Source organism: Acromyrmex echinatior, chromosome 14 (assembly GCF_024713525.1).
Source record: "Acromyrmex echinatior isolate Ae372 chromosome 14, ASM2471352v2, whole genome shotgun sequence".
Classification (NCBI taxonomy): Eukaryota; Metazoa; Arthropoda; class Insecta; order Hymenoptera; family Formicidae; genus Acromyrmex; species Acromyrmex echinatior.
In genome coordinates this window covers 1281566-1305999 of record NC_141865.1, presented here as the reverse complement: position 1 = coordinate 1305999, position 24434 = coordinate 1281566, and the positions used below count along the sequence as shown (strand labels likewise).

At 31.6% G+C, this 24434-nt stretch overlaps 1 protein-coding gene and 1 long non-coding RNA gene across 15 annotated transcripts in view; one reads left to right on the top strand and one right to left on the bottom strand.

Annotated features, from left to right (window-relative positions):
- The window catches only part of LOC105144649 (tolloid-like protein 1), a 57352-nt gene that overhangs the window by 8070 nt on the left and 24848 nt on the right, over positions 1-24434 (top strand). For 8 of the 14 annotated variants that reach the window (XR_015547421.1, XR_015547420.1, XR_015547419.1 and 5 more), the window contains 15 exons: positions 4109-4161; positions 4271-4369; positions 6567-6656; positions 6797-6974; positions 8397-8423; positions 9431-9642; positions 11566-11773; positions 12123-12331; positions 12431-12656; positions 13418-13603; positions 14978-15223; positions 16460-16680; positions 17427-17609; positions 19410-19533; positions 19608-19792. Coding sequence is in view for 11 of the 14 variants with exons in the window: in XM_087413440.1 (XP_087269566.1) it covers positions 4279-4369; positions 6567-6656; positions 6797-6974; positions 8397-8423; positions 9431-9642; positions 11566-11773; positions 12123-12331; positions 12431-12656; positions 13418-13603; positions 14978-15223; positions 16460-16680; positions 17427-17609; positions 19410-19533; positions 19608-19792 (2386 nt within the window). In the remaining 3 variants the exon portion in view is untranslated. Of the gene's footprint in view, positions 1-4108; positions 4162-4270; positions 4370-6566; positions 6657-6796; positions 6975-8396; positions 8424-9430; positions 9643-9772; positions 10254-11565; positions 11774-12122; positions 12332-12430; positions 12657-13417; positions 13604-14977; positions 15224-16459; positions 16681-17426; positions 17610-19409; positions 19534-19607; positions 19793-24434 lie in introns of those variants that run through there. The other 6 variants (XM_011053674.2, XM_087413442.1, XM_087413441.1 and 3 more) reach the window with 6 other exon arrangements.
- LOC147907310 (uncharacterized) lies at positions 53-4101 on the bottom strand. The gene is made up of 2 exons (XR_015547426.1): positions 1049-4101; positions 53-972 (listed from the first exon to the last, which is right to left on the bottom strand). It is a non-coding gene; the product is annotated as an uncharacterized LOC147907310 (long non-coding RNA).

Here is a 24434-nt window from a genome sequence, read left to right as displayed (position 1 = left end):
GTGATAAAAATGAATTAAGGTATCCGAGCCGAATAAGATCCAGCACTAAATAAGGCCCATTTTTAAATTTATTACTTTAAAATTCGCTTTACGCCTACAATATATTTAAAAGATATGTTATAGAAAATAGATAAAAAGGGATTAAAAAATTGAAATTGGTAGCAACACATTTGTTTAACACAACAAAAATTTGTGGAGTATAAGTATTTCTTTTAAACAATGTGCTTATTAAATAAGGCTTATTTATATGACTATTATAGCTATTGTTATACCAGCGACGAGTGGTCTTGTAAACTCGCGCTCGCGCATGCGGTTGCGCTCTCGGCAATAAAAGAAACACTTGTGTGTATAGAAGGAACACTTTATTGGATACTATAGACGAGTATAGCGGAAGCAGCGTGCGGAAAGAAAGAGCGTGACAGAGCACGTCCGTGCGGTTCAATACGAAACTTGAAGTCGTTTGCTTGATAATCGCGCATCTTGCCCAAAGAACGCGCTCTTTGTTTTTCTAAGCTATGGTTCGATGCAACCTGGAGCTCGGCATGGACATAACACTGCCCTCCTTCTTCTAGATTGTCATCCTGACAATCAAGGCTTGACGATTAAAGTATTTCCGAGGGAAATTCCTGGATTTTTTAATCCTCAGACGGTTTTCTGCCTTAATCCACACTGTCGAGATGGAACACTGGGCTCCGCTCCTATCAGGATCCGTTCCTCCTCAATCGAAGGCCCTTCAGCAGCAGGATCCCTTCTCATATCCTTTAGAAGATGGCCAGTCTTCCGGATGAAATACATAAATTCGGAGGGCATCTACTTAGCTTCAATCTTCTTAATTGAGGAAAATAAATAACTCAATAATCCTCTTCCCTCTTCTATTGCGCCTTGTTGCTTCTTTCTTCGGACCAGGGAGAGGATTTATTTTCCGCGGTACCTCTCTGCCCCAAATCCCCGCCTCGGCATTTGCCCATCGTCCTGCGGAAAAACCAATGCGGATCAAAAATCGCGAGCAAGATATCTTAAAAAAAAAAAACTTCGCACAATATTGTACCAATCACCACGTATCTTCTGTACTTGTCTCTCTACAAATTTTTCTACACTAATTCTTCGTACCGATCTCCATCGGTTCTCCACGCCTGTAAAACTATCTTTCTGTCCATTCCAACATAACTCAAGCAACATGTTCTGGAACTGAAAAAAAGTTTAACCGCGCAGCTTATATCATAAATTAAAACAAAAATAATTCATTAGTTATCTTAGTAGATTAGGGCTCCGATTTGACAAGTTACTTTTCCTCTAAATGTCTTTAATAAGGAGCTAATCTATCTGAGTGAACGACTTTATTTTTACACTTGTCCAACTTGCGAATAAATCACATTGTTAAGTTTCTTTATGATCCCTTTCCTACCTACTCTGAAATTTTAGAGTCCTATCTTTTGTTTTTCGAGAATTATATAACCAAACTTTCTGTCCTTTATTGAAATGGATTTGCCTTTTAGTCGTACCAGGTTTTAATGCGAGAAGACTTAACATCAACACATTTCCTTATATCTTCATGGATTTCCTGTAACTTCGTCTAATTTCATTTAAGCAATTCTCAACCGAGAAATCCGCCTTCTCAAGTCCAGAAGAACTTCCTAATAAGTTAATCGTTTACCAGTATTCGAAGATCTCAAGTGAAATACAATTTGGCTGGCGTGAGTTTTGATGATCTATAAGCCAGCAAATACATCGGAATTCATCGGTTCCAGTGCTTTTGATTTTCAGAAATATACTTCGCTAGGTAATTTGAAATCATTCGATGTTGATGTTCCACCTGTTTGTCTAATTATTATATAAGGATGCAAAACGGTAGTCCTTGTTTTTTTTTAATTCCCAATAGATTTATTAATTCCTGAAAAATTTTTCAATTTGCCTCAAAGTTCTTCTCTTGATTCGTATGGATTTCCAAAGGAACCCTATGGCTGGAGATCAACTGGCTTAAGAAAATCTCCGAAATAGTTTTGGCTCTAATGTTTTTCAAAAAAGGCTTCCACTCATTTAGTGAAACAGTCGGTCATCACAAGCAAATATTTATTCCTCGATAATATTATCGGGGAGGGATAACAATCCCTCTGGATTGTTGAAGGGAATCAAGAATGTTCATTTGCACTCTCTCTCTCTAGCGGAGTATCGACATTGTAAATTTGTAATGAGGATTTTCCCTTTCTCGAAGGGCTTTTACCGACGATATAAACTTTACATGTTCTGCACCAATCTTTTAAATCTTGCTTGCAAGTTGCTCAATAAAATCGCTTATGGCCTTTCTCCAGAGTCTTATTGTCCAAAATGTCCCCCAAAAGCAGAATCAAAGCATGAATTCCCTCTAATATTTGTCTAATTCGATAAACAGAACAATTAATAACAAAATGCTTTTTTAAGAACAATTAATTGCAAAATGCTTTTCTTTAAATTCGATCCCTTTGAAAAATGAAAAACACCGTTTCTAATCTCAAAGAAATCCTAGTCCAATAGATTTTCGCGAAAACGTCTCTTGACGCAATTTCCTGCCAGCATGGACGCTCCCCAACCTCTTTGCCTCGAAGAATAACAGAAATACTCGGATTCTTCAGTTATTCCTTTCGCCAATCCTCAGAACTTTTTTCAAATAACGATTCGAGTAATAGAACTTTCTCACTTTAAAGCTTCCTTTATTTTCATCCGATAACAATATCGACAATCAGCATTTTCATAAGGATGCCTGGAAAGTCCATCCGCATTTCTATAAAATTCTTTCCGATGTAGCACCTCAAAATTATACTGCTGCAGCCTTTCCATTCAGCACGCCAACTGTCCTTACAGATCTATAAAGGACATTAGCCTTGAGTGAGACGTCCATTCGGACTTAAAATTTCTTTCCATACAAATAATGATGAAAAAACTTCACCAATGGACAATAGTTTACGACGCGTTAATTCCTCTTAACCTTGTTCAAAACTCGACTGAAATAAGCGATAACCCTTTTCATCATCCCCTGTTTCTGTGCCAAGACTGTCCTAATTCCAAAATCGGACGCATCATTATCAAAACGTACTCTCCTACTTCATTTTGAAAGAGAACCGAAGAGGAAGTTCTTCTTTTAATTAAGATTTTATTAAGATTAAGACTTTTCTTCCCAAATAAATTTTATTTGATTTTCTATAAGTGTATAGAACGGTTTTGTTATTGAAGGAAATCCTTTTACAAATTTGTAATAATAAGAGCAAAATTTGTAAACATTTTTTATTTCGAGGAATAGGCCAGTCTTTCACAACCGAAATTTTTTCAGGATCTGCGGTAATGCCCGCGCTCGAGACTAAGTGTCCTAAATACTTTATTTCTCTCTTAAAGAGAATACATTTTTTAAGATTCATTTTCAGATTAACTTTTCGCATTCGTAGAAACTCTGTTTTTAAATTCATAACCATTCCTTCAAAACTTTTTTAAAAATAATAACGTTATCAAGTATACATATAACTAACATAAATCAAAGCTAATGAAATTATGAATTTTCTATCAATAAATAAATGTCTTCTTTATTTTGAAAATTTCAATTCACTTTGGAATCTTCCTCAGCAACTACATCAATATATAACGAAAAGTTCACATCCAAAAAGATTATGTTACTCACAAATTGCCAGAAATGAAGTGGTGTAAAATCTGACGATACAAGAAAATTAATTAGTATGAAAGAATGTAAAACACTAAAAAATAGAATGACTTATTTTAGTAGATAGAGAGCGTATCAAAAATCTTTAATACATAATTAATCACAAAATTACATTTGTAAGAACGAGAAAGCAGATATGAAGATCGGCAGAGTCTGTATTACGTCCGTACGTTAAGACATTTCGCAGGTTTAAAACAATATTAAAATAAGCGAAAGATCACATAGTAAATATTCTAGCTAAGCATTGAAAATATAATATATAAGAACGTCAACAAAATAAAATTGACATTATAATCATTATATAAGTAAATCAAATTCAAAATTATTTATTGATTCGGAACTAATGCCTGATCCACGTCTAGTGCTTTTAACCTACACATATGTATACAATTTTAGCAATTAAAACGGAATTATATATTGCAGATGATCTTTTGGATTAGTTTTCCCCGTTCTTTGGAATAGATATTGACGATATGGTAAAGACATTTTACAAAATGCTATGTTACTTCTTTTAATGTTTTTAAGAACTATAATATCTATGGATGTCGATAATAATCGAGAAGTACATATGAATGATTATTTCAGGATGCAATATGGCCTCAGTACTTTGGCATGTCTCTGGAAATAGTTTTCTTTCACCTATCTTCGTGATACTCTTGCTACTGTGTCCACACAATTCCACAGGTTAGTAGAAAACACATTGAACAACTTTTAAAACGTTTCACGAATTTAGCCGAGAAAAATTAAACTTTTTTGCGTTTTGGAAGAAAAATTGCCATAAAAGATTTGTCTGCGGGAAGTTGTTTGAAATGACGTATTACACAACGTACTGAAATAATAAAAAGAATAAAAGTTTTGATCGCTAGCGGACTTGGAAAACTTTCCAGCTTCAAAAAATTGATCAAAAATATTTCAGTAGCACTATTCTTTGGGCCGACTCCAATTTAATTCATGTAGAGATTTTTTATTTAGTATTTGGAATGTAGAATCACGTAGAAAAGAAATTATGTGTTGAGGGAATCATTAAAAAAAAAAATTATAATAAATCTTTATTTTTTTAGTGAAAATCGGAAAATCCGATCGCCGGCTCGTGTAAAGAAATTCGGTAGTGTCACTGCACTTTTCTTAGCGCCGAGATACTACTGTATATATATTAGGTGTTGGAATTAATTCGTAGCGTTTTTTAATGAAAGAATGTTATTTATTTCACATGAGCATTAAAAAATACATTAATGAAAGTACTTCCCATCACTTGTAAAACGCTACGAATTAATTCCAACACCTAATACTATCCTGAAATATTCCTTTTTCTCCTTTTAATTTTTCTTTAAATCATATAATTTTTATCTATAACAAAATATTTTGTAACTCATCAAATAGAAAATAGGAAATTCTGGCCATAACGGTTTAAGCTGGGATTTTTTAAATACTTAATTTAGTGCTCGCAAAGATTTGCACATTTCGGGCTGATTCCGATGAGCAACCCTCACCATAGGTCAAACCGCCCAGCGCTCACGCAGTGATGCCCCGCACTCGCGCATGCGTTGTTTACAGCTAAGCGCGCAGTGCTGTAACTATTGGGTTAGGTTAAAGTAACGATGTGGTGCCGTGTGGACCGCAAAGTTTGCGCGCCAAACCGGACAACAGAAGGTGCGAGGAATCCCAAAAGGAAAATAGAAATGAGATAAAATATTTTAGATCAGAAAATGAATCGTAATGGAGTTAGGAAAAAGGCCCCAAAAAAGATATGTATCCAAAAATTTAGATCTTGATTAGACGAAAATATTGGGTCATCTAAAAAGTATCCGCGGTTTTTTGTCACTAGATGTGTTGATGGTCATATATCTAGTGACAAAGTACCGCGGATACTTTTTAGATGACCCAATATTTTTAAAGGTTGGTTGACAGAGAATGACAATAAAGCTTGGTGTAAAATTTGTAATATTTCGCTTAAATGTTGTCGATATAATTTATCAAAGCATGCCAAATCAGCTTCTCATACAAATAATGTGAATAGTATTAATGTAGAAATTGATACCTCACAATAAAAGATATGTCTATATATTTATAATTCTATTTCTCTTTGGGACGACTAAGGACACTAGTTTCACGAACGGATTAGATACTCTACTATGAACTGCGCGCATGCGCGAGTACAGGACATGTCTGGCAGCACTGCGTTCACATGACGCTCTGGTTCAGGAGCGTCTCTATATCAGAAATATACTGGGAGCGTATCTTCCGCCAAATTATCATTGAAACATGTTTTTTATTAAATAATTTATTTCTATTAATATAAAATTTTCTATTATTAATTTATTCCTTGTCCTTTAATGATATACTTATATCTTAACGTAGTTTTCTAATACATTACATAATTATGACAACGTACATTTCAATAATAGTTTTCCACATCACCCGTGAGATACTATTGTAAGATGCGTTTTCACCGGAATCAGCCCGAAATGTGCAAATCTTTGCGAGCACCGACTTAATTGAATTAATATATACTATAATATATATGTACATACATATATATCATATTGTAATCATTTGAATTACGCGCCGAAATTTTTCCGGACTTAAAATGCAGCTAAACTACCGAAATAATATTATAATTAAATTTTTGATGAAGAGTTCTTGAGCTTTCTAGAGAGATCTTAATAAAATATATTTTGTGTTATGAGTTTACTTTCAGAGATAATAGATTGTAAGATTTTATATGCTCCATCTTATATATATAAATAAGTCATATTTATATTAGTTTCATTATCATAATCATTTTTATTATTTACACGGTTATAACATGGTGTGGTGTGTTCCCGGTGGCGGTGAATGTTGTCGCGGGATCCATGAATCATCGCACCCTCCCTCAATTCAGCCCGCGAGATATTTGATGCACCACTACCACAAGACTACTTTCCATCACTGCCACCACCACCGGGAGGATTCACTACTGCCAAAATACTAAGTATATCTTGTCGTTTTGTGTCCTTTTCTATTGCCTTCTCTTTGACAGCTGATCTAATTGCAAAATATTATACCGATTTGATTCACAAGCGGATCGATCAAGCAATTTTATAAATTGTAATAACTTTTCCTGATTTCCAGAGTGCGACCAAAAATTTGTAAGCACTCCTGATGGACCGCTGAACGGAACCTTTCATGCACCGACATTGGCCAACCCTGAAGGAGAGCCACGTCAATGCGTTTACACATTTCTTGCAGGGCCGCGTCAGCGTGTCGAATTGATTTTCACGTCGTTTGGCCTTCGAGGAAAACCGCCAGAGTGAGTCTTCGTTCTCATTTCTAGAGAATCTCTAATCAGAATCACGTAATATAACGTCTCCAATTTTGATTAGTATCGTCTTTTTCAGCAAACTATATAAAAGAAGTGTAATACGAATGTATATGTTAAGCTCAAAGACCAAAAATACTCACAGAGCGGAAAAATTGATCACAACGTGTTATGACTTTTGAGAGCCATAATGCGAAATTTGTGTCATAGCCATTTAAAAAATATTCACAACATGTTCTGGCATGTTTAAAAAGCCGATAAAGCAAAATTTATATTATGATTCTTTTGACAATTAACTAACGTATTCTGATTAAGTTAAAATACCATAATAACGCAATCTGGTCATTTATTGTGAATATTAGGTATATAATTAAGTTTCCGCCATTAATTATTAAAATTCTTTTATTAATACAAAAGAAACATCAATGATAGAGAACGCTATTAGCGGTAAAAGTTAGATATTTTGAATAATATCATATATGTAATATATCATATATGTATTCTTTATTAAATCAATTTATTTCAGACATGATTGCGCGCTGAAACTTTCGGACTTTTAACACAATCAGTCTGAAATGCTAATAATCTCCTTAAATTAGAAAAACTGTAAAGAACTTATTGTGAAAAATATTACCTCAGCCAGGGTTCGGATCTGGGATCTCTCGACTTACTGGAGCGAGTACCCAACTCGATCACTGAGGCTTCAGAAATATTCTTTGCAATAGCTGATATGTATAGAGAGAACGTATTATAATGTTTGCGTGTTTTAAAACTAAACTTTATTTAATTATTATTTAATTATTTTTCTTAGTGACTGTACAATAGTAAACTTTTTTCTCCTTCAATCTTATGCAAAAATAAAGATCTGTGCAAAAATTCAGCCGTAGGTATTTTTTCCGAGGCCAAATTCTATAGGTAATGACTGTACTATCATTTTAAAAATTTTTTATGTTAAAAAACTTTAATTTTTACTGATTTTTTTTTATTAGTTAAGGAACTAAAACTGAAACCGGATTAAACTTATTCCATATTTCATTAAATCATAATTGGAATCCAACTGAAACAATCTTTCGATCTGTCCTGATTTTGAATTGCAAATTTTGGGATGCCCTGTAACATATTTGATTATATATGTAATATTATTTTATTACTTTTTAATATACATATATTTAACCGTAATATTCTCATATATCAATTATAAAAATTTATAATTGAACGCATGAAAGAATATTATTTATTTCTCTTTATGAAAAATTTAATGATCGGCACTTGATAGAGATGAAAGACAAAAAGGAATTTAACAATTTTGTATTATACGAATTATATTTGACAATTTTTGTGAATAAATGATAGAAACTTACGTAAGAATACTTGTTTATGTATATATATTTATATGCATACTTTTCCTGATAGTGGATCTGCTGTGGGAGAATTACCAGCGTAAGTATTTGTAAGAAGTTATGTTATCAATTAATAGTTCGTTATATAACTTTTTAAAAAAAATTAAGCTGTTAGGCGATAAGAGTATGAGCACTTCAAAGAAAAAAATTGTTACACTAAATTGATATCTATTTTCATCAATTTAGATTAATTTTAATCACGGTTTAAATTATTCTTCATCTTTTTCTAGTTCTAAAAATTAGAAAAATGAAGAATAAATTGAATCGAGATTAAAATTCATCTACAAAGAATGGAAACAGACATAAAGAATGAAATCCAAGTTCTTCATATGATATTTTTACACTATAAATTCTAAATGGCAAACAGAGATGGAAAGTTACTTTATAAAAGTAATTAGTTACAGTTTTTTCTCTCAAAAAGTAATTAGTTGCTGTTATAATTGTATTAAAAATGCACATTTTAATTGCAATTATTTAAAAAAGTAGACGGTCTATATGTTTCTAATTGCACACAAACATACAAAACATTTCAATTTACTTGTATTCAAAATTTTAGTAGTTCGTAAGAAAATCATTCTATGTATCAAGTATTACCTTCAAGCAAATTTTAAACATTTTGTTGGACTTCCTTTATTTCATTAAATTCCGAGATATATTATTTATTCTCAATAAAATGTCTTTGTTTAATCTATAGATTACACAAAGACGCCCACCGTATAAGTCGTGAATTATCGCACGGTGTAATCGTTTATATATTATTGTTTATATAGATTTATGTTTTCTCTTGCAGGCTTGCAAGCTATGTGCAGATAATACAAAGTAAAAGTGAATACGAAATGAAAATATTCGTAATCATATTAAAAAAATATTCATTCAAATGGAATGAAAAAATATTTATTCGTTTCTTAACGAATAAAAAAGAAATTCGAATGAGTATTTTCATTCATTTTTTATTCATTTATTCGAATATTAGGTGTATTCATCGGACACACTAAACATACAGAGAATCACGAATCTAAAAGTTACGTGATATACTTTCTTTTTCAGCTGTATTCATGAATATCTGGACATTTACTCGGAGATACGATCGGAGAACACGACTAAGTTAATAGAGACACCGTTTGGTGGACGATTCTGCGGACCAATTCCACCACGTAGACGGGTCTCCCTTTATCAAGGAATTGCTCTCAGTTTCTACACTGACAAGAATGTCACGTTGCCGCATATTTTCGGCGGTATTTACAAATTTATCAACGCCTGTAAGTTTTGTTTCACATTGTTTTTAAAATATTTGCCTGATGACATGCTAAACATGATATGCGATCATAATGATTGTGATGCATCATATATCGAACAAATGAGTAGACAATTTAAAATCAGAATTGCAGAATATCGCAATCATTCATTGGAATACATCTATCCGTTTCGTAATCACCGAATGTAGAATGCAAGTGACACATGATTTTGATTGGAATAACATCCAGATACTAGATGAAGAACCATACAACGCTTAATTTCCAAGATGTTAAATATCAAAAAGCAGAAAAACAGTCTCAATCTTCAAACAGACACCGAAGATCTTTATAAAACGTATACACCTATTATAAACAAAATTTGGTTCTTATCGAGTCGTTTTGTCAATTTATTAATCATTCCTCACAGATAGTGACAGTCTGCCGTGCCATTAACATTACGTTTGAATAATATTTCTGGATAATTCGATCTTTGCATAAAATTAATTTCGTTATCATACTGTAAAGTATATTTATCATCACTATCTGATTGATGTATTTGTCATTATATTCTATACATTTTTATAATGATTTGGACGAAGTATTCTTCCTACGAAACGATAATTGCGATTATGATGGTGAGTGTTTCATCGAGATGATGTTGTTGCTTACTTTTTACAAAATATAAAAAAGACAATTTTTCTAAAGAATTTTATTTTATCAAGTTATTTATCTATTTATTGATAAACGAATTTGTCTTTTTGATCAGAACATCATGAAATTCCTTAACAATCGATCAAATCGTTTGTGAGTAACTGTCTTTCATGTAACATTTATCAAAATTGTTACATAAATTGAAACACATTACATCATGATTTTTATCTCTTTGACGATAGTAATTAATGTAAAGTGTGAAGATGATAATCTGAAGAGGGCTCGATATAAGAGCCGAAACATGTAATGATATATATGTTTCTATTATGTATGTTTCTATTATGTATGTATTTAACTATTAATAATTTTTATACATTTACATTTTAAAGAATCGACTCTTATTTGCCTGTTTTATCGTTATAATGTTACTAATAGTTGATGTCAAGATAGCTGGTTTTCAAATCACTATAATAAAGTTATTTTTCATTAAATACTTTTCAAGTTATAAAGCTTGGAAGGTACAGTATCGCCGACGTTAGCATTATCCAACATGTCTAACCGACCGTTCTAAAACCTCTTGAATGTTGTTCAGGACCATGCCCTGAATAACATTTGTTGAAATAAAAGCTATTGCAGATTGTACCTATTATTTTCATTAATGAGATAAGATTGATTTGGTATATTATTCGTTCCATCAAACAAGATCCACTAAATCGGCAGATTTTGCCGCGTACACTGTTGGATCATTATAATGTAAACAAAACTAACAGATATTTCCACTGTTATTTTCCGGCAAAATTCCCCCCACTAAAAACAAAGCAGCGTTCAAATGCTCTTTGTTAAAGTCCTCTTTATCTTTCAATAGAATGAAACTTTGACGGCGGAGCTACTCTCACTACTATTCCGTGAATAAAGAAGCAATGAACAGACTATTCAAAAAATTGATCAATCAAAAAATGCTTCGAAGCAGTTGGTCAATTAACTAGAGTCAGCATTGTTTCGTTCACAGTTGGACAATGTCGAACTTTGAGAGAAGCATCACTTACTATGCATTTTTGCAGCAAATTTTAGCGAAATTTTCGGATAAACTTACAGAGGAATTTCAATTTAATTTTGATAATTTTTTAGTATTTTTGCTGAAAAATTTATTTTCAGTGAAATTTTAACAAATTTTCAGCATTTTTGTTGAAATATTAATTTCAGCAAAAATTTCTGCAAAATTTTAGCAAAATTTCTACAATTTCAACAAAATTTTTCCAGGATTGTTCATTAATATTTAACATAACTTATTTGTAGCCGAGTATGAAGTTGGCACGCCAGAGCCAAGCACACCGTGTACTTTTACAATACATGTGGATATCAAACGTAATGGAAACATATTGTCTCCCACTTATCCCGGCACCTATCCGAAAGATCTTATTTGTAGTTATCAATTTGTCGGACATCGTGGACAACGTGTGCGGTTGGAATTTCGTGACTTTGATTTGTTCTTTGGGGGACCACAGTACGTACATGCAAGGCTAATAATTTTCAAATATTAAAAATTTTTATAGAAAATTTCTAGTAAATAACAGCCAAATTAAAAGAAATTAATTGTATGTATTTATTGTATAAATATATATTTTTATAAAAATGTAAAATTATTAAAGAAAATTTATTTTTATAAAATAAAAACTTTTGTTGCTTTCTTTCTATTAATTAATGCATTGTTTAAATATTATAGAAGAATATTCTACATTTTTAAATATATATATTTATTACATCAATTTATATATTTATATTAGGTACTATGTATGTATAGCAAATGATATAGTTTAATCAAATTAATGAGGAAATTTAAAATTATTCCATAGTTGCCCGTTAGATTATGTAAAAGTGTATGATGGTCCTGATAATTCGACCGCTGTTATCGGCACTTACTGTGGTCAGCAACGAAATTTAGTATTATATTCCTCAGAGAACAGTTTATTTGTGCTATTTTCAACATTGAGACGCACGGCAAATACGCAAAATCGAGGATTTAAAGGCATTTTTGAGTTCTCAGAGAGTTTTGTCAGCCTAGGTGAGATTATTATGATGCCTGTTTGTTGTTTATAAATCTTTACAATTAAAGATACAAGTAAAGATATTAATTAATACTATTATCTTTTCCATTGTACAGATTTCATAACAGAATATCAAGGCGAGCATATCCGTGGGTCTGAATGCGACCAAAAAATCCTTAGTAAGAAGGAAACATCAGGATTCGTAGTTAGTCCTAATTTTCCATATCCTTACTTACCTAAGGTTGTTTGCCGTTACTTCATCTATGGCATGCAAGACTCGCAACATCTAGAGCGCGTGCGGTTGGAATTTCAAGTATTTACAATACAGATGCCCAAGGGAGAGTAAGTATTAAATAAATATATTTACTAAATGTCAGTATGATAGTGCATAAAGGTAAAAGTTAAGTTTAGCTCTCCTCACGTCCAATTTTGATAAAACCAGGTTTATCGTCTTTACATAAAACGATCGAATCTGGCAATAAGAAGTGCCGCTTTGTCCTGCGAAGCGAGATATTAATCATTAGTGATCAAGGTTCCGACGCGAAGCGACTTCCCATATCCTCCGTGCCAAGAGTCGCACAATTTCTATAATTATACTGTTGCACATGAGTTTCGACTTTCTACGAATCGATTTCTACTCTCCTCCTGTCAAGGAACATACGACTTTTTATACAAATAGATCTCACTTTGCGTGGAAAGTCATAACCCACGTACATCAGTACAATTATAGAAGTCGTGCATCCCTTGACAGGGGGGTGGAAGTGAGAGTTGACATGGGATGGAAGTCGCTTCGCGTGGAAAGTTGAAATCTATGTACAACAATACAATTGTAATCATTATAGACCTCGTTTCGGCTCTATGACAGATTTTCTAACTTGAATAATCGTCGATTTTAACGATTAATATCTCGCTTTGCGATTTTTTAACGATTAATATCTCGCAGAGCGACATTTTTCACTGCCATATTCGTTCGTTTTATATAAAAATGCGCCGAATAAGCCTGGTTTCATCAAAATTGGATATGTGGGGGGAGGGGCAGGTAAATTTAACATTTACCTGCGTAAATGTCAATTTGTACCATACTCTTTTTCGGGCTTTCTCAGGACGTCGTGTACCGATGGCTATCTAAAATTATATTTAAAAGGTCAAGAAGCAACGGATTCTTACGACAAATTCGATTATGAGATGTGTGGTAATAATAGTAATCCAAATTATGTAGTCAGCGACGGGCCGAGACTTGTGATGGTATTCAGTAGCGGAGAATTACAGGCACAAGGCTTTAAAGCTAAGTGAGTGCATATTTAATATAATATTATTCAAAATAAATCAATCAAAAGATTCAGTTTCATTGATTACTTTTTTAAAATTCTATCGTACTATTTTTGAACAAGCACATACATAGCACAACTAATCCATTTGAAAAGAATTCATTTTCTTGACTTCTTTATGAATTAGCGTAATTTGTTCAAACTTAAAAAGAATTCCTTTTCGACAATTAACAAAGGACTCTATAAAAGTATTTCTTACAGAGTTAAATTAAAGTTAATTTAAAGAAATTCTTTTTCTGTTCGTAATGAGTTCGAAAAAAATTCATTTTTGGGTTGATCATAATATACTTGTACAAAATTATTCCCGCTACAAGTCATGATCTGCTGCCACTAGAATTATAGTGTTTGAGTGATTGCTGCGAACATAATAAAAATTAGTTTTTGCAATAGCGTTTTGTATACATACATACATACATACATACATACAAAAAATATCCATACAAAATATGTATATATTACATATACAGAGTGTTTGAAAATTAGTGATAAGTCTTTCGCACAGAATGCACTAAACTGAGAAGAAAAGTCCTCTACTATTTTATAATTGTCGCTGCACCAATTAACGGCCACTCTCTATTATATCTAGCCAACGTGGCGTCAATTGATGGAACAAAAGGGGTTGATTCTCTGAATTGCGTGGGGTCAAATTCGCATCACTGATTGGACGGAGCTATAATCATTCTAGTGAGAGTTGAGACACAAAACCGGACGCCAAAAAGGACGCCATATTTCAGTCTTATCGAAAACGGCTAATAATTCTTATTCTTCTTTAATGATGACATCTGCCCTCGGAAAAATAAGAAGAGAATCAATACGGCCAAAATTAGACTGGCGATAATTATTTTAAGAGAATTAAGCTCAGATGGAACGAAAAAACATCCGCCTTCGCGTCACCATCTTGATGAACGTGATACCACACCTATAAAAATTGCTGTCACCTATTCATTTACATTCACTAACACATTAACAAATTGAAACATGGCGGTATCAATCACGAAGAGGACCGCTTGTGTCTCGACTCTTGTTAGAGTAACTCTAGACGGAGCATAGCATCGAAGCTAAGATTTTGGCAGACCTAAAAAAAGATAGAACGATGTTTGGATAGTGGCAAATCATGTCTCCTCTCTCCTAAAACATAATTCGATCAATAGAACAATAGTAGAAAGAAAGTTTTATGTCCAAACATATATCTATAAGGATTCTTTCCTTGTGAATTAATTAAATTCTGATTTTAAATAAGTTAAGTTAAAAATTATTAATTGTTCAATTTTATTATAACTTAATTCCTAATATTTTTACTTATTATTTTTAATCTAATCTAATTCTGATTGATAGGTACACTTTTGAAACGGAGTACAAGATACCGGGTACTGCAGCACCCGATGGCAGTTGCACTTTTACTTATCGCAGTTCTTCTCGTAAACGTGGCGAATTTAATTCACCACGATATCCTAGCAATTATCCGAGCGACACGAATTGCACGTATTTCTTTCTAGCGACGCCAGATGAACAGGTTGCTTTAATCTTCGATCACTTTAAAGTTCGCACAAGAAACGATAATGTGACAATTGGATATTATGGGTAAGTACAATTCTCTTGCAGCATTAATAGGATGTTTTGTAGTTATTGATACAGTATTTATCCAAGTAGAGTGGACTAATCTGACAAGGGAAATTACCCAGATGTCCAATTAGTTTTGAAAAAGTAACAATTAGAAGTTATAGTATCCTATCTTCTATTAACTAAAATGAGTGTCAGAAAATTTGATACTCGTTAGAAAAATTGATTCGAAGTCCACTATAAACGACTTTGAAAATGAGTTTAAGTGATATTTTTTCATAATTTTTTTTTATTTTTTGCGTTTTTCTATATACGTGTGAATAATATATACGTAAGTGGAATAAGAAAACTTGGGCTTCAATTCTAATGATGAGTGTTGAACATTTTTTTATCTATCTCTTCCGAAATTCGAATTGCGTTTAGATGTGGCACACTTATAAAGTTGTATAAGTGTATGTACGTATAAAAGTACATATATTTTCTTATTATGTACCATAATGTATACACGCATGCACGCACGCACGCCACACGCACACACACTTAAAGAATAAAATTTTATAATTACATTATATAAATCAAACAATTATGTTACGAATTAAAATAACAAAAGTGCAAATAAATTGATGTGTGATATAATAATTAAATAGCTAAGTGATAAATTATTTTTCCTAACTGCTGATTTCTTCATTCAACAGAAAGAAACAAGATATTTTGCTTTCGCAAAAAGATTTTTTTCACTCATTTTCATCATGATCACTTTCGTTAGAATAAAAATATATTTTGATATTAGAAAATTTTTAATAAAAAAATGGGTGATGATCATAGTTCAGAGAGGGAGTCCAATGATATACGCTGATCGTTTGTAGTCACATTGCTTTGTTTCTAATAAATTCGCGCGCCTAGCAATCTTGACTGGGAAATTATAGACCTGTTCTTTTTAATCGAACTTATGTACCAGTTCATTTTTCTTTCCTCTCCGGGAGAAAAGAAGAGGAAGATGAATTGGTGCAAAAATTCAGCTAAAAAGAACAGGCCTCGCCGTATGCTTACATTTGGCAATGGGCCGGCTGAATACGCGTTTCTCTAGAAATTAATATTTCATTAACTATTGATAAAAACGTAAAATGAAACTTTTTGATTCAGTCTAGTCCACTCTATCTATTCACGTTGTTTCAATAAGCGTTGTTTCAATAATCTCGGAATACTCTATATTATAGCATTATATATTAATTAAAATTAATTTTGTTTATTTATCAGATACGAGTTCTGCCAGGAAGATTGGCTAGAGATTTATAACATGTACCGAGACGATACGGAGAAATTGATAGGAAGGTATTGCGGCGGGACCGCACCGGGCCCGGTAGAGTCAAATCTCGGTGCTCTTGGATTAAAAGTGATCTTACATTCCGATTCTGAACTTGTCTACAGCGGCTTCAAAGCACGTTATACTTTTGAAATCGCTAAACCTATTTTTGGAGGTACTCTTATATGCTTTGTCTCTTTATAATAGAACAAAGGTAAGTATCCTGTTTAGGGGAGTCCTCTTCAATGACATTGCCTTGAGTGATCTTCAGAAGGTGTTAGCCGGTGCTCGTCCTTCGCCAAAAAGTTATTAACAAAAAAAAGTTTAAGAAATAAACTCTCTTTTTTAGTAGATACAATATTAAGAATTATATCTCGTATTTTTCTCCATATATGTAATGACTTTTTACTCGAAATAAGATCCATCGGCATAAAATATCATCTAGAGGGGGAGATAGGGTGGAATTCGCTTTGCGTGGAAAGTCGTAAAAGATATTTTAAAGCAGAGAATTTTTATTTTATATGATAGAGAAGGGATATTATTTCTTAAACTTTTTTGTTAACAAAGGACGAGCACCGACTAAGCTCATTTATGGTCATGATCTTGACAACATATGTTACGGTCAAGATCATTGGAAAGGATTCCTCTAAGAGGGTTTTTCTAAACAGGATGTTTACCAGAACAAGTAAAGAAAAAGGAATTAAATTTAAAGTCTTTCACGCGTAACTTTAAGTTAAACATTCCGTTTATATTATGTAATTTAAATTACAAAATGATATTTATTTTAAATTAGGGAATAATATTTTTTCTAAATTAAAAAATGATTTTTATTTCTTTATAATTTGAAAATATAATATTAATTTCAGATAATTACGCTCTTATTATTAGTGATATTAACTTTTTTAAATCATTATGCTATAGATTGTGGATCAAATATTAGTAGTCTAAATTATGGTATAATAACTAGTCCAAATTTCCCAAATAATTATGATGGACCGGCAAAAAACTTAGCTAGTAAAAGTTGCAACTGGTTTATAAGAGTTCGACCAGATCAGCGAATACTCTTAAACTTTGAAGTCTTCTCCGTAGAAGGTGATCAACTAGGTAATATATGGATTTATTATGAATTAATTTTATAACATTAATATTATAACATAGGTGTATATTATTCTTAAGGTAGTAAGTACATTCGCGAATTGAGAATAGTCAGAATGTTTTGAAATTGAAATTTTACTAGAAGATTTTGATACGCTTGCAACTACAATCAGATTGAGCGTTTCAATATTTTTGTTTCAATATTATTGTCAAGGAAACACATTGAAGTGTCGTCTTCTGATTTTGACGATCTTCTAATATGTTGTTCTTTACGAGCTAACAAAGGGATAGACAAAAATAAAGAATATGTACTTTTATATACATACTCATACGTACCTTTAGGGGATGAAGCATCCCTTCGAAAAAAATCAGTTTTTTTGCAATTGCTTTCAAAGCAAATATCTCTGAAATTATAAAGAATAGAAAGTTTAACACAATGAAAATTGAATGGCTTCATGAGAAGGTTATAACTATGATAAAAACATTTTTTTTGTAAATTATTTGTTTGTAAAACCGTTACCGCTTAACTTTTTTAAAACAAATTAAGATTTTTTTTAATGATAAAATAAAAGATTATTTTAAGATAAATTCAATAAAAAATTATTTGAATATGAAAAAAGTTACTTTCCGAAATATCATTTTTCAGAAATAATTATAAATGTATTTTATATGTATATTACCCATTCCCGTTCATGTGCTCGATTCTTCACGCAGCATGTTCTGCTTGCATTTTTTCGTAATAAGAGATAACGATGGCGACAAATACATTTAGACAATATTCTACGTATGTATATTTTTGTCGCGCACAGCGAGAAAATAATTTTCGTAAGGTGAATGTATAGTAAGATCATAGCACCAATTATATAATATTAGGTGTTGGAATTAATTCGTAGCGTTTTACAAGTGATGGGAAGTACTTTCATTAATGTATTTTTTAATGCTCATGTGAAATAAATAACATTCTTTCATTTAAAAACGCTACGAATTAATTCCAACACCTAATATTAAAGTATATATAATATTAAATTATACAAAATGCCAATTAAAAATGATAAATATGTATGTACACTTGCTAGCAAAAAGATTACGACACTTTTTTTGATGGATTTTGGAACTCAATCTTGCTTGTAAAGCGATTGAACGTAATTGGATAGATCCATAAGTAAGAACCAATCGCGCGGTGAACAAGCCATATTCTGAAAAAAAATTGTTGCAACCTTTTTGCTGCCGAGTGTACATAATAACGACGATGTATCTTGAAAAGTGACAAATCCGAACTTTTGCATCGCAATATCTCCGCTCGTAAGACACGTAATACAAAATAAAAGCATTTTTATTACACAATCCGAGTAGAAGCTATTGATTGAGCGTACAAAGAACTCGATCGATCTAGCCATTACTGAAATCCAATAATTTCGATCCCCCACAATTCACCGACTCGCGTAAGAACCACAGCCGGTCTCGCGCCATGATATGACAAAAATATAAAGCTGTTTTTTAATTCTTGAATAAATTTTCTTAAAAATAAATTCTTATGCGGAGAAATTTTATTGTTCATTTTCGATTAATTTTTATATGAGAAACTTTTTTCATGCTATAATTTTTACATTTTTCGGAGAAATTTTTTTCTGTCATGCTACAATTTCTAATACAACTTTTCCAGTACAACTTCTAACACAATTTCTCTAACATAACTTCTATATATTCATTTGCATATTAATACTTATATTATTGTTTTTATTTTAATAATATCATATATTTAATATTCAAATTGTAATACATTATTAATTTTTTTATAATTATTTTCAGTACGAGGTTGTCCTGCAGCCGTGTTACGCATGTGGTATTCTTCTATTCCTCGTGAGCTTTGTGGTGTCAAAGATCCTAATACTAAATGGGATTATCTTTCAGAAGATCATAATATGCGACTCAGGTTTGTTACGCTTCATATGAACAATGAGGCTTTCAGTAAGATACTCTTAATAAATTCTCATGTTATATTCACAGTTTTATATCAGCTGATAAAGCAGTAGGGCAACAAGGCTTTCGAGCTGTGTGGACCGAAGTGAGCATGAACACAGATTGCGAGAACCAATTTCTATGCAGTAAAAGCAAATATTGCATCAACGAATCGCTACGGTGCAATAACATTGATAATTGTGGACCTGATGATTCGTCGGACGAGGAAAACTGTAAGTTTCGCTAACATTAGAATGCAACATGTAAAAGAAGCAAATATTTCAAAAAGCGATGTGATTCGGTAGTTTACTTTGCTTCCATTACAACTTATATTGTCTCTCTTCCTTTTTCTACTCTCTATAAGTAAAGAATATTTTACTCTATTATTCAGTGTAATCTCCTATGAATTGTTTAACAGATATATTCTACAAAGATTTTCACGTGTATTGTTTCTGTGTATCGTAAATACCTTTTCAAGACAATCCTTTAACAATATTAATAATTTTTTATACATCTATGTCCTGATGCAAACTAACAGCACAAATACTCATTTATAATCAGCATGAATAATAATAAAGTATATATAATTTACATTAATCAAGTAAAACAACGCACTTTTTAATCACTTTATTAGGACCCCTGTTCACTTACTATAATTTTAGATTATAATGTCACAATAAAGAAAAAACGTAAAATAAAAATTCTTAAAAGTTATATTTAAATAAAAATATTTCTCAATAAAATAATATCTGCAATCGATAGAATACATTTATTAAATATATTGAAAATTTTCTTGCTTCGGAGAGAAATTAAATTATATTTACTTCTACATATTATTAGTTCCACAATTTGTTATAACTATGAACATGTCTTATTTTATTTTTAAATGTGCAGAATTCATTTACAGTTATACATATTTATTTATTTACGAATGAAATAAAAGAGTTTTCGGTACATTTTACAAATCGGTTCTATCGATGATTGTATTTTATTAAAATATGTGTTTTTCTATATTATATACTGCAAGAACTTTTACTTGAATTTCTTTGCCTCTAACGTTACAATCTGAAATAGTAATAGTAAATGAACAAGCCTTAAATACGGTTACGATTATCTCCTCCTCCTCCTTTTTCTTTCATATTTAAGAATAAATAGTCTAATTTAATATAAATTATGCAACGTTTAAAAAATAAATAATAATGATAATGGCAATAATAAAATGTATATGTATATATACACACATATACACAGAGTGATCCATTTTAATCCATCCAATAGAGTATCTCAAAATCCTTACATTTAAATAAAAATGTTTCAGACAAAAATTGCTCAGTTATAAGAGGGAAAGAGAATAGTGACTTTGACTGATCTGGAGAAGATATTTTTAAGATCAGATCAAGGTTATCTAAAATTTTTTTAATGGAATTATATAGGGAAGACGGGCACCATAAGTCACAAAAATTCAAACTCTTAAAAGTGCATCTAAATATAAAAATTTTTGTATCATTTTTTTTAGTACTTAAAACATAATGCATATTTTAAAATTTAATAAGTATATTTAGTAAATATTTATTTAAGTTTTTAAGAAAAAACTAAAAACATTTTTTAAGAAATGACTCATGGTGCCCTATATTCGAGATACTATAAGTCAACATACAAAATAGTAGGATTATGAAATAATGATGACAAAAGCTCTTTTAATACTCTTTTATATTTTCTGTATTGTCCCGTTATCATGAATATTTAATGTACGGTACCCCAATTATACATTTAATTATACATTTAATAGAAAACTATAAAAAATAAATGTTAGAATATTACTTGTAACGTAATAACTATAAAAAATAAATTCTTCTACAGAACATTCCATTATAATAATTTAAACAGTCTTTTTAAATAAGAGGATGTACAAGATACTAACGGCGCGCTAATTTGTTAGAAGTTTGCCATGTGCTGCTGTAGTTATGTCAATACATGCAAGACATTCTTTTAGCATTAAGGGGATTGCAATCTTAAATCCGGCATCTTATGGTTATATTTTCTGTTTTACTATATTACAGTATTTTGTAAAGCTCTTGATACTAGCTATTTAATTCTAGCATCAAAAATAGGATATCCCATTAAAAAAAAATCGATTTTATCTTGACCTAATCTTGGCAACGCCACCCAAGATCAAACTGATAAGATCTGTAAATAGATCTTTTTATACTTTATAACTTTTGTTCTAAAACATTTCTTTCAAAAACATCATTCGAGTAAATTTAGGATTCCGATTTTTTTTTTTTAATATTCTGTATAGGAAATGAACACGAGTAGAGGATTGATATTTCATGTCAACATTTGTCAGGATAAGGTATAAAATATAATATAATATGTCGCTTCGCTTGTCTTAGCGACGAGACACTACCGTATCTCCAGATCCCGTGAACTACTTTGTTGGCATCTCTATCTTAATACTTTTATATGCAGAATAATTAGAGATATCATGTTATGTAAAAGTATGTATATAATTAGATTTAAAAAAATTTATGTAATTTTAACTTGATCTTAAAGGTATTAAGACCTTAAAGTCAACATCTTCTTTTCCCTTGTAATTGACAACTTTCGTCTGAAACTTTTATCTCAAACCTAAGGAAATATTCTACTAGATGAATTAAAATGAATCACTCTGTGTATATTGTTGTGTCGAAGGCTTTCGTCACTCGCTATCGTACACCGTATAGTGTGCACCAAAATTTCTCGCCGCTCATATATCCAGAACAAGAAAAAAAATCTGTTTATGATTTCGAAATGGATAGCAGATACTACTGTCGCGTGATATTTTTTGATGCTAATAGTTTAATTGGTTTATGTATAAAATCGTGCCACCATAGCACGTAAGTTTCTATGAAAAAAGAGAATGAATACATGTACTGGTCGCACTAGGGTGCTATTTTATTGGTGTGTTTTTGTCGTACGATAAATGTGTACAGATCTGAGAGGTCCTCGGATCTCTCTATCCCATAGCCGACAGCCAATCGACAGGCTTGAAAAATTTGTTGTATAACAAAAACGCACAAATGAAATATTTCTCCTATTATTTTTACGATGGCGGAATATGCGCAGTACAGTGAAAAACTAATACGAAATCATGGAAACATAGCATAAGGGAGTATCCATAAAAAATGGAAATGAGATGTTTGCATTGTTTGTGCTAGCTTTTTACGATAGTCGCACGAGCGCAGTATATATCATAAAGCATCCCACTACCGTGCGAGATTCACTCGAAACCTGCGTGCTTTTTGCATGGACATCTTGCGATCAGTGAATAAGCCGCGTCCCTTTCCTAAATTCTATAGTTTATAGAAACCAGCAAGACACGCATGCGAAAATTGCACGGGTTTTGATTTTCCCATACACTAACGTTGAATCAATATCTCAGAAACGTTGAATTGTAACATTGTGAACATTGTAGTAACATTGCGAAAGAAAAATGTAGATTCAATGTTGAAGAGAGACGTTGCAGAAAAACGTCTAATATCCGTTATATTGCAATGTCTCACAAACGTTGCAATTCAACATTGATTCAATATTGATTCAATGTATATACAGATGTATCCAGAAGCACGACCGCTCTTGCATCTGATTGGCATATTACATTAGATCCAAAAATATAAACCAAACAGATACAAGAGCTCACTGAATGCTCAGTGAGCAGTTGTGCTTCTGGATGCACTTAGTGATTCCCCGGTAAAAAATTTTTCGCATATTAATTAATTCACATGTACGGTCTAAAATATGAATCTTATTATTTAATTAATTCAGTATTATTATTAAAATAAATATTATTGATTAACATCCCTGATAGCAAAATGTTAGCAATTTACGTGCAAATGGACAGCAAACTCGATCAGATTTTGATTACAAAAGCATAGCCATCTGTGTCCGCATTTGGTTATGGATTTGTTGACAAAGCTTGCAGGTTTTGCCAGCAGATTGCTGACAAAAATCGAGCAGAGTCTGACATAATCTAACAGCAGATTGCGAGCAAAAACCAAGCAGAGGTTGCTGACATAATCTGATGGTAGATTGGCAGCAAAAACCGAACACGATCTGTCATTTTCATTTAAATCGACCTGATTTCTTATAAGAAATTTTGCGTACATATACATTATGTAAAAACAGTTATATATAATTATACATAATTATATATTTATATATATTGGTGTAAAAACTGGAAACAATCAATATAGTTTTATTGCTAAAGTTATTAGCTTCGCATTTCAAAAATATACAAGTTATAAAATAGTCAAAAAAATATTTGGAGATTCAGAAAGCACCCTCCGAAAGAGCTTTGGAATCTTTAGGAGAGATTTGCCTATTCGATTTTCTGCAATCAAAAATTGGTAGCAGGCTCTGCTCAAAATCTGTCTCTGCAGGCTTTCAGGGATCATATTTCGGAACATACATGACAAAATTATAATTGAAAAAATTGCTTCCCCTTCATTTGGGAATTAATTTTCTTATTTTTCTAAGCAGTCATCTAATCTTATGCCCCATCCAATGGTGTTGAATCTCTGTAATCGTACTGCTATATTTCAATAATTTGAATATTGAATGTTAGTAGATGTATAACTGTGACATAGTTAAACATAGAAAGATCACAAGTTGATACGTCGCACATCAGACTGATCAAACACAAATAATATCAAACGAGCATTCTGCACGCAGCCAATTCCCGCGTAAACATACTTGTATATATTGTTTAGAAATGAGTTTCGTTAAAAAATCAAATTATTTAAATTATTTAAATTTTCTATTTATACAACATTCTATTTTTGTTCATTTTTTGTAAAATAAAATAGATTTTGATATATAATTTGTTCAATATTATTT